The following is a 12,144-nucleotide window of genomic DNA, read 5'->3' on the forward strand; positions in this document are numbered from 1 at the left end:
ACGTAAAAGCCCACTCGTGTGCATACGAGTGAACGCAGAAGAAGAAGAAAGACAGATATATAGATAGATATGTAGATAGACAGACAGACAGACAGACAGACAGAGAGAGAGTGTGTGAAATGAGAGAGAGTGTGTACGTGTGTGAGCGAGAAAGAGAGAGAAACAATGAGAGAAAGAGAGAGGGAGAGAGAGAGGGGGAGAGAGGTATAGAAAGAGTGAAAAGAGAAAGGGTAAGACAGACAGAGAGAACCAGTGAGAGATAAGATAAGAGACACTGAGACAGAGAAAGACAGGGAGAGAAAGACAGACAGAAACAGAAACAGACACAGAGACACAAAGAGAGAGAGAGAGAGAGAGAGAGAGAAACAGTCAGAGCCAGAGAGAGAAACAGACAGACATACATACAGAGCACGTGGTAGGCCTAATCAGTGTCCATACCATGTTGACGCCTGGAGACATGGTGACTGAAGGACTAGGAAGGTGGCCTCTAATGACTGCTCCGGGCACTGCAGGCCAACATCTCTGCCAGGAAAAAAACCGATCTGTGTTTGCAAACTGACGGGGGAGACAGTGATGCTGCTCCGGGCCAGAGGACTGAATTTTTCAGTGAAATATGTCTAGCGAAATGCTGACATTGTGCTCTCTCTAAAACTGTAATTATATGCTCAGCAATTTTATGGTGTTAAAGATAGGCTGGAAATGCGCCCTGTGCATTCACCCGCAAAATTTTATTGTGTTAGGGACAGGCTGTATACAGTCACGTACCAGCAATTTCATGGTGCTGGTGATGTGCTGAAAATGCGCTCTGCACATACAATACACACATCCATCTTCAGGAAGGTTATGGCGTTAACGATGGGCTGTCTGCCCCTACCCCAGACCCTCAGGATTTGGCAGGCCTGTTCCCACGAGAACGCAGTATGTGGACCGCCAAACCAGGCCAGTCGGCAGCTCTCGACTACTATATTGACCAGTGCAAGCATGAGATAGCTCAAGCAAATCCCAAACCACTGAGGAGATCCAACATTAGCCACTCAGAGCAGCAAGCCCTCATGGAACTGAAACAGCGGAAAGACATTGTCATCAAACAAGCAGACAAAGGTGGCGCTTTGGTGGTTTGGCGCAAGGACCTCTATGAAGAGGAAGCCCTGAAACAGCTGTCAAACACAGCCCACTACACCCCCATGAGCAGATCCTCCACCAAGAGTGACAATGCCCTTGTACGCCGAACAGTGAAGGAAGTAATCTCCAAGGGTCACCTTCCCCCTGAGGCAACAAGAGCCATCACCAAGGAACCCCAAGAATCGAGGTTCTACATGCTCCCAAAGATCCACAAGCCAGACAATTCTGGGAGACCTATAGTGTCTGCGTGTGCTTGCCCCACTGTTCAGCTCTCCGCGTTTCTGGACAGGCTTTTCCAGCCACTCGTGGAAAAACTCCCTACATACATCAAAGACACGAATCGTACCCTTGAGCTCTTTCACAAGTTCCGTTTCCCCAACCAACTGGAACCTCCTTTGCTCTTCACCATGGACATCACTTCACTCTACACTAACATTCCCCACAAGGATGGCCTCATTGCCCTCAAGCACTTGTTGAGTAACAGCCCGTACAACGTCCACGTGCCCACTATTCTTCGCCTGGCGGAGCTGGTACTCACACTGAACTCTTTCCAGTTTGGTGACTCACACTACCAGCAGACAAGTGGAGTAGCCATGGGAACGCGCATGGGCCCCAGCTACGCGTGCTTGCTCGTCGGCTACGTGGAGTCCCAGATCTTCCAGCAGTATAGTGGCCCCATGCCAGCCCTTTTTTCGCTGGTTCATCAACGACTGTGTGGGCCTGTGGATAGGTGACAGAAGCGAACTGCTGTCCTTCATCAGTATTGTCAATGCCTTCCACCCTTCTCCGAAGTTCACGCATGAGTTTCAGTTTCAGTAGCTTAAGGAGGCGTCACTGCGTTCTGAAATATCTGACAGCTCTCTCCCCGTCCTGATATCCAGCTTATGATCACACCTGACAACCAAACCATCTCTACCTCAGTCCACTACAAGAACACAGACTCACATTCCTACCTGCTCTACTCCTCAAGCCATCCAACCTCCACCAAACGTGTCATTCCGTTCTCCCAGTTCCACCGCCTCAGACGCCTGTGCAGCAATGAGGAAGATTTCGACACCCAGGCAGCCCAGATGATCAGCTTCTTCAAATCACGAGGATATCCCAAAGAAATGATCCAACAGGCACTGGACCAGGCCAAGCGCATCTCCAGAGAGTAGGCCTAAACACCCAAAACCATGGCAGATCACAGTAACCGCACCCTTTTGACTCTGACATACCATCCTCACAACATGGAAGTAAAAATAAATTCTCTTCAAGAACTTTCCTATCCTACAGTCTGACCCCAAAGTTGGCAAGACATTCAACAACCCTCCTCTGATGGCCTTCAAACGAGACCGTAACCTGGGTGATCATCTGGTTAGGTCGTCATTCCGACCCACAGCCCCCCAGAACCTCCGCTCCCTGGGCAACAGCTGCTGTGACAAACCGAAGTGCAAATGCTGTCCCTTCCTCAACACTACCAAACTCACCTTCAAGGGGCCCTCAGGACGCCAGTTCACCATGAGGAGCAGTTTCACCTGCCAAACCAGTGATTTGGTATATGTGGTCTACTGCAGCCTGTGCGGTCGTATCTTCGTAGACGAGACATACCACACACTGGAAGAACGCAGCAAAGAGCACATGGACAGCTTCCTCCAGAAAAAGCAAACCCCTGTGGCTATACACTTCAACACTGATCCCCACAGCATAACCCACTTCTCCATATCAGTGGTCTGGCGCAACAGCACTGGTGACTCCTTCAAGAGAAAGAACATGGAGAAACAGATTATCCACCATCTCGGTACTACAGCACCATATGGCCTCAACATCAAGGACTAAACCAAATCACAGCTTCCCTCGTCCCCACCCTGCCCATTTCTCCCTTCCCTCCCCTCCCCCTCTTTTTCCTCTTCCCCCGCCCCCCTTTCCTCTCACTGTCTAGATTCTCTCTCACTTCCTTTACCCATCCACCTTTTCCAACCAGCAGTGAACTGTTCTCAAGACAAGTGAATTTTATTCAACAGCCAGAAAACTGCACTTGTGACTGCTGCTATCTTCAGTTGCTTCGAAGACTCTACGAGTCGAAGTACTCAATTTCTCCTCTCCCAACTGAGTTCATAATTTTTTCTTCTTGTCTTTTGTATCCTGTTTTGAAAGAACCCAGGCAGTCAAACCCTTTTTTTTATACCCAATATGCTGAAAATTTACTCTATACATGCACCATAAGCATCTATTATCAGTTCAGCAATTTTTGCTTAATTTAGAAAAAAAAGTGCTCTATACACACATCATACATAACTAATTTCAACAAGTATGTTTTGCTCAAAGATGCAGATTAAACTTTCACCGCCAAGCTCGCATTTATGCACAGGTGTGGTAGAGGACCCATGTCACTGAAAGGTAAGCATTGGTCTGTTATCCATGACCTACCGCTCTTAATGTTCGGTGGTAGGATAGGTCATATTTTTTACACATCGCAGCGGGAATCCTCAGCTATTCTTAGCCACTGTATTTTCTCTGTTTATACCACAAGGGAATTTTGTACTCTAAATTGACTGGCGGTGAAAGGGTTAATGGTGTTTTCGTGTTTACACCAGATAAGGCTGTTATTGAAACAAGGTGCCTCAAGAGCAAAAATTAATTCGGCTCACATAAAATGGTCAAGATAAAAGCAAATCTCCTAAAATAAGAAAATTGGGGACTGGTGAGAAAGAAACTTCAGTAAGACAGTGCGGAAAAAAACGTATTATCAACAAATAAAATTGGGTGTAAAAAAAAAACAAACAAACTAAAACAAAAACAAAAAAACCCCAGAATCTTTCAAAGCAAAACACGAAGCACTTAAATTAATTACATGGAAGAAAAAAGTTCAACACGATCGGGAAAAAACAAAGCAAAAACAACAACAACAACAACCAAAAAAAAAAAACAAAAAAAAAACAACAACAAAAAAACAACACCACCCCCCCTCCAAAAAAAAGGCTTTCACACTGAAAAAACAACAACCAAAAAACAAACAAACAGACAAACCAAAAAACAACGAAGTTACACCTTAACCATTAGCCCACTGCTTCCCTAGGACTGAGTACAGTACCGAGTCTGGAAGGCGGTGTGAAGAGTCATTAAGGCGGTGCCACCAGACACACTTCACCCTCACTTACAGACTCCCCCCCCCCACCCGCCCCCTCCACCGACAGACGCCCCCTTCCCCTTCCCCTTCATGCGACGTCAGTCTTCTTCTTCTTCGTCTTTTTATTTTATTTTATTTTTTTTAAGGGGGGGCGGGGGTGGGGTGGGGGGTGGGGGGTGGGGGTTGAATGTTTAGAAAACAAAGAGAAATATGGAAAAGTAACTGACGTCAAATTAAATGCCTGTCTGTGTGTCTGTATCACTCCCTTTTCTCATTTTACTTATTTTCACTCTCCACTTCCCCTTTGTTATATACTGTATATATGTTATCCTAAGTTTCAACCCCTTCTTTTAGTTTAAAAACAAGAGAAAAAAACCCCCAACTGATTAAAAGTAAAACATCAACAACAACAAATTCCCTTTACAAAATAAATGCTCACGGTTGGGCCGACAGTGTAATCAGATTCAGTACCCATTCATATAGTCCATAAAAAAAAGAAATAGATTAAAGAATGATGCACTGCAGGCCTAGGTGATATGGTGCGCTTTGCTTCAACTGCACGGAGTCCTGTGGTGATCTTGCTGCGCCAAGCGCAGTGTCGTATGAATAGAGTGTCATACGTATGGAAGAAAAAAATATATTCCGGCACTGGGCTATGACAACGCGCTCAAGGAAGAGCAGTCCAAGTTTCACACAGAGAAACCTCTTGTGACTGAAGAGCAACACAACACAATACAGCATAGATTCACATAAGTTTTATGCGTCTTCTCTTTGTCTGTCTGTCTGTCTGTCTGTGTCACGCACATTCGTCATCAGCGTTATTGATCAGCATAGCCGTATCGCCCAGCCACTGATTACCAACATCAAATCAAAAGATTTGACGTCACGCCCCAAGGGGCGGACAAGCCGAAAAAGGACCCAGACTGAAAGTGATCTCAATTCTCCTGTTCCTGTCATTGGCCGCTTCCGCACCAGACGCGAGTTAGTGCCCTTTGGGCACTTAGACGGCGCTTGTGTGGAGCGGAACCGGAAGTGTCCCGAAGGCGGAAAACAGGGCAACACATCCTGAGTCTGGTCAGCAGGCGGCTCAGAGGGCACGGCCCCTATCATTCTCAAACATTAATTAGAAACTCAAGCACGGCTCTGCTCGCCTCTTCAAATTATTGTCATCACTCCATGCAGATTGTGCCTGGTGTGTGTGTGTGTGTGTGTGTGTGTGTGTGTGTGTGCAGCGTGGCGAGCTTGGCGGGATGAAATGGATGTATTGAGTGATAGAGACTCACAGATACACACACACACACACACACACACACACACACGCGCGCGCACACACACACACACACACACACACACACACACACACACACAAAGCTCCAGATATGTAGTTTGATTTACTTGCATATAATTTCAGTAATCCACTTACTGTTCTGGAATTTCTTCCTAAAAAAAAAAGAAAAAAAAGCACGTGCGCTCAGACAGGAGAACTATCAAATTATGATAGTGCTTCTCAATTTGATATCTACTGGTAAATCATCAATGCCTTTTATGTAACTTTCTAGCGTTTCGAATAATTCTATTTCTGCAGTGGAAATTGACATCCACAGTAAAAAAAAAAAGAAAAAAAAGAAGAAAAAAAGGACGACTGCATAAGATGTGGGTAGTGGTGTGTTATCGGAAAACCAAGAGAAAAAGCATGACTTTACTTTTATTTATGAGGCAACATCTTGTGTCAGAAACTGTTTTGACATCACTCCCAGCCCAGCCTGTGTGAAACATAATAATAATAATAATGGATACTTATATAGCACACTATCCAGAAATCTGCTCTAGGTGCTTTACAAAAACGCTTTTGTTAACATAAAACATTATATCTATGTTACATACACACACCAAAATGTGACTACACACACACACACACACACGCTGCATACATACATTTTAACATACATGTGTATCTAACAGCTACCCTAACACATACGCACACATAGGCAGGCACAAACTTACATAAACACACGCACACACAATACACATTCATATACATGCATGTAGTTATGTACATATACATATGTATACACACATAGTCAAGCACAGCTAACGCAAAGGAAGTGGACCTGCCACAACTGAACTTATTGCTGAGGGAAATGGACTCCAACAAAGAGTAAAATGTGCCCAGTAAACAACCTTGTCCGCCCCAACTTGAGGGTGAAATTTCTGCAAAGTATAATATCGATGTTTTTTTTTCTTTCTTGTATGTCTTTATGTGCTGTTGTATGCCACTATGTACTAGAGTGTATGTATTGTTTCATGGGAGACACTTAGAGCGGTAGTTTTCGCCATGTAAGTACCATATATCATATTCACTATTATTATATTATCATTATTATGGTTTGGTCCGCAAGCTTTCCATGACTCATCCGACCGAAAATGAGTGGCGAAACAGTAATAAGTAAGTATAACCCAAGAATAACGAAACTTAAAAAAAAAAAAGAATCGACTGATTATACTAACTGTAACGAGATGCCCACAGCCCTTTTAAGTTGTGTGCGACACGTGTAAACATCCTGCCTGCTCCTCACGAGTCCCACACCCCCTCCCCTTTACCTCCATCATCCTCACTCCCCTCCTACCTTCATCTACCCCCTTCCCCACCCCACCCCCCTCCATCTCCCAGGGGCCAGAGGCCAAGCGGCAAAGTTTACATCTTTGAAACTGACACGCCGATTGAAACATGGCAGACTCGTGCACGATTCGACTGCTGTGTGTGTGTGTGTGTGTGTGTGTGTGTGTGTGAGAGAGAGACAGCTGTGTATGTGTGTGGTACTGTGCGCACGTGCATCCACAAGAGAGAGAGAGAGAGAGAGAGAGAGAGAGAGAGAGGGTGGGGGGGGGGGGGGGGGGGGAAGAAGTGTTTCATATCAATACATGTGCTTGCGGTACTGACAAAAAAACTGCTGATCATTTCTCATCGTATTTTTTTTACTGTACAACACAATATGACATCAGATGAAACATGACTTCCACTTTTCTTTTTTCTTTCTCTTTATATATATATATATATATATATATATATATATATATATATATATATATATATATAATGGATTGGAATAGAAGCTTTTCTTGAGGAAACCAGACACGCAGAAACGAAGATCAGAAAACGAACGAATGTTGAAAACAACAACAGCAACAACAAACCTGCTATGTTCACAAGTGAATCAAATGTATCAAGCCTATGCAGCTAAATGCTGCAGCTTCTGTCTTCTTCAGATTTTTGTTTTGAAGCTAATGCATACACGCAGAGATGAGTTTCGGACAAGGCTACCAGAGAGAGAGACACACACACAGAAACTGAAACTGAAACTGAAAAATGTTTTAATGCCATTGACATTACAGTCCTATTGGCATGGGACACCTCAGAATGATCGTTTAACAACACAAAAACAAACAAAACAAAAGCAGCATGAATAAATGAATGAAAGTCGCAACAACAACCCAACAAAGAAAATCACAAGGTGTACTGAAAGACAATAAAAAAAAAAAAAAAAACACCACTTGTGTCGAAAACGGTTTTACCCACGTTCGACAAACTCACGGCGTCCTCAACCGAAAAGAAAAGTATGAAAAAAGAAAAGTAAAGCCATGCATATTCAGTTAATTTGCACTTTCTCCGTGCATGTTAGAAAACGATACAAGTGACGGCTTCTTTGAGTCGACCATCCAACAACCTAAACGCTATGACAGTTAAAACTTTAGGACACACACACACACACAGATAGAGACAGAGAGAGGGAGAGACAGACAGACAGACAGACAAACAGACCGATCAACCGACCGACAGACAGACAGAGAGACGGACAATCAGACATACAAACCAACCAACCAACAAAGAAACCAACAGAGACACTCTTCCTTTCTTCTTTCTTTACTTTTCTTGTCCTTCGTTCTTTCTTCTTTTTCTACAGTTTTTTTCCCTTTCTCCTTCTTTCTGTTTCCTACTTTAGGAGTGACCCGTGTGTCTACGTGAACAAAAGTAAGTATACAGTGGGTGTTCACGGTTGTCACCTTGGTCTCTATCAGACAGAGAGAGAGAGAGAGGCGGCGACCAGGCCCATGAGGCATATAATGCTGTCCCGAAGTGCAAACCACGACTAATTCAACCCCGGTGCGCCCGAGTGGAAACTGATTAGCTGTCCATTAGGTGTCAGCGGCCACGGTTTAGTCTGTCAATGACAGGCAACTGATTGCATGCAACCAGTGCCTGCAAGTTGCTCCTCCCCCCCCCTCCCCCCTCTGTTATGCAAGACAAACAGCAGCGAGCAATTTGGACAACGGTTTTTGATTGGGGTGGGAGGTAGAGGGAGGAGGAGGAGGAGGGGGGGGCGGGGGGGGGGGGGGGGGGGGGGGGGGGGGAAGAGTGAGTTTGAGACGCGGGTGTCAGTTTCGCGCAGTGTTTAGTCTCAAGGTAGGTGTTGTTGTTGGGTTGCTAGGGGGGGAGGGCCTGGGACGAATCAGTTTCAGGCCTACTTATTTCGTTCAACTTGTTTTAGTTCCATTTCAACTCAGGGTGGTGCCGACTGCGATTTTTGCACTCAGGGGAACATAGAATCAGGAGGAGGTGCGTGGCAAAAGGAGGAAGGGGAAGGGGGGTATGGGGTGGTGGGGGTGGGGGCGGGGGGCGGGGGGGGGGCGGGGGGGGCAAAGGGAAGATGCATTAGCACCTGTAACAGATGACTATTCAGATTCTCCAGTCCTTATCAACTATAAAGTTGATTGCATTATGAAGTGAGCTGCTACGGCAGCTACGAGAATCTTTCTTTCATGATGCAAGAATTGTTCAGTTAATAATCTGCAATAAAGTTGGTTTTTAATTTTTTGTTTGCTGGTTTTTTGTTGGTTTTCGTTGTTGTTTTTTTGTTTGTTTTTTTTTGGGGGGGGCGGGTTGGGGGGAGAGGGGTTACTGTGATGTTATGCCACCTTGCTTAACACCAAGTCGACGGCGAAAGCCATTTCGGTTAGCTGACACATGACAAAAATCCGTACAACTTATTTGTTGTCGAAAATTTCACAGTGTCTGGGATATCGTGTAAACAGCACATCCATCCGCTAATGTACATTTGAATAATAATAATAATAATATTTTTAGAAAAGGAAAAAAAGATATAAAAAGAAAAAAAAAGAAAAACGAAAAAAGAAAAAAAGAAAACAACATATCCCCATCGGATAGATATGAGGATTGTATCACCAATAGATTTCCATGGAATATAATAACTTAAATCAGTCGTAAAACACGCATGCTTATTGTACAAAACACACACACACACACACACACACACACACACACACACACACACACACACAAACACCAAAAACCAAAAAAACAAACAAACAAACCCCAACCCATACGTAAATAAAACAGAAACAGCCGAAATGTAAACTCATACCTCTTGTGTGAAAAATAACAACACAACAACAACAAAAAGCAAAGACAATACAACAACAACAACACACACACACACACACACACACACACACACACACACACACACACACACACACGCGGAAACAGACTAAATAAACGTGTTATATAGAAGACAAAAAAAAAAAACCACAAACAAAACAAAACAAACAAAAAAAAGACGGCAAATGAAATGAATAAAAAGCAAGGAGAGTTGGGTTGAAAACATTCAGATGGATGGACCGGAAGGAAGAAAGGAGGAGATGACAGAAACACAGGGACAACAGGCAGGGGAGGGGGGGGGGGGGGGGGGAAGAAGAAGAAGAAGAAGAAGAAGAAAGTATTACCATCCTCCCCAAACAACACAACAACCAAACAGCCAGCAGGACGGAAGACGAAACAAGAGAGAGAGAGAGAGAGAGAGAGAGAGAGAGAGAGAGAGAGAGAGAGAGAGAGAACAGGAAAACAGCAGAGAATGATAGAAAGGAAGAATCAAATCCCCTATGACGGAAACCCCAGCGGGCAAAGGGTGATATTTAATAACCACGAACCCCCCCCCCCCCCCCCCCCCACCGCCCCTCCCTCTCTTTCCCTTCCCCACACCCAGAGAGATAGAGCCAGTAGGGAAAGGGGTGGTGAGGAGGGGTGGGAAAGGGGGGCAAGGGGGTGTTACACTTACACAAAAAGGGAATAAAATCTTGCTTCCACCAAAGCAGGTTTGGCAAAAGCAGCAAAATATGGTGACATCCGAGTGGAGTGGTATCGCAAACAAGGACAGGCGGATTCAGATGTCAGTCTGTATTTTGCCGTTGGCGGGATTTTTTTTTTTTTTTTTTTCGCTGAATGTCATTCAACAAGTGAGACTCCTCCTCTTTTCTCATGTATTTTACGTCTCTTTTTGTCTCAAATCTCTCTGTCTCTGTCTCTCTGTGATAAGAACAGATACAACATCGCCAAAAAGCCGAGAAGCGACTTGATGTACGTAACATGTGTAGTCATAATTTCTTTTTTTGATTTCATGTTATATTTGTATTTGTATTTCTTTTTATCACAACAGATTTCTCTGTGTGAAATTCGGGCTGCTCTCCCCAGGGAGAGCGCGTCGCAACAATACAGCGCCACCCATTTTTTTGGTATTTTTTCCTGCGTGCAATTTTATTTGTTTTTCCTATCGAAGTGGTTTTTTCTACAGAATTTTGCCAGGGACAACCCTTTTGTTGCCGTGGGTCCTTTACGTGCGCTAAGTGCATGCTGCACACGGGACCTCGCTTTATCGTCTCATCCGAATGACTAGCGTCCAGACCACCACTCAAGGTGTAGTGGAGGGGGAGAAAATATCGGCGGCTGAGCCATGATTCGAACCAGCGCGCTCAGATTCTCTCGCTTCCTAGGCGGACGCGTTATCTCTAGGCCATCACTCCATTGGCCATTTGTTGCATCGATGGACTATTGTTTTCACACCACCCCTTCATGAGGGGCTATGGACTATAATGATTTTTCTTTTCTTTCTTTTGCGTTCGTGGGTTGCAACTTCCACGTTCACTCGTATGTACACGAGTGGGCTTTTACGTGTATGACCGTTTTTACCCCGCCACGCAGGCAGCCATACTCCGTTTTCGGGGGTGTGCATGCTGGGTATGTCCTTGTTTCCATAACCCACTGAACGCTGACATGGATTACAGGATCTTGAACGTGCGTATTTGATCTTCTGCTTGCGTATACACACGAAGGGGGTTCAGGCACTAGCAGGTCTGCACATATGTTGACCTGGGAGATCGGAAAAATCTCCACCCCTTTACCCACCAGGCGCCGTTACCGAGATTCGAACCCGGGGCCCTCAGATTGAAAGTCCAATGCTTTAACCATTCGGCTATTGCGCCCGTCGGCCTATAATGAATAAAAATGCTCGTTCATTCGTTCGTTCTCTGTCTGCATGTCAGTCTCTCTCTCTCTCTCTTTAATCGTTTTTCATCAGTTTCACTCTCGTCTAATTGGTACCGTTTTAATCAATATAAATCTGAGGATTGTGATCTGAAACTTGTTGTGTGTGTGTTTTGTGTCCTGTGTTTGTAGGCTTGGGCCACAGGACGACAGAATCCTGGTAGTTTATTAACTTGACAATAACTATACTGACCACTGACCAGGAGGAGGAGGAATATTTGTTTAATGTCCCGTCACACATATCGGTGATTGAAGACATTTTGTTAAAGTATTTATGAATACATCTGAGTATTATCGGTTAGAAGGGGTGGGAGATGTGGATGAATGGAGGGTTGGGGGAAACTGGGCAAATGTGGCGAAGTGGTCAGCATTAAGGACTGAAAACTGGGAGTACGTGGGGTTCGATGCCTATCAGAGGTGGGTTTTTCGGCCCGTAGTCGGCCGCCGTTACGTGGAGTTGAGAGTGATATGGGGTCAAGCGGGAAGACTGGCACCAGCACTGGCTGGAGTGATGGCC

General features: G+C 44.8%; 1 protein-coding gene across 1 annotated transcript; it reads left to right on the forward strand.

Moving 5' to 3' along the window:
* The first annotated feature begins 920 nt into the window (after positions 1-920).
* On the forward strand, positions 921-1,856 carry LOC143281494 (uncharacterized). The gene has a single exon (XM_076586704.1). It carries the CDS (start codon positions 921-923, stop codon positions 1,854-1,856), a length of 936 nt encoding a protein of 311 aa, XP_076442819.1.
* Positions 1,857-12,144: the final 10,288 nt, after the last annotated feature.

The sequence above is a fragment of the Babylonia areolata genome, chromosome 4 (genome assembly GCF_041734735.1).
Source record: "Babylonia areolata isolate BAREFJ2019XMU chromosome 4, ASM4173473v1, whole genome shotgun sequence".
Taxonomy (NCBI): Eukaryota; Metazoa; Mollusca; class Gastropoda; order Neogastropoda; family Buccinidae; genus Babylonia; species Babylonia areolata.

Coding starts and splice junctions, on each gene's coding strand:
- LOC143281494 (XM_076586704.1), top strand. CDS start 921: ATGTGGACCGCCAAACCAGGCCAGTCGGCAGCTCTCGACTACTATATT.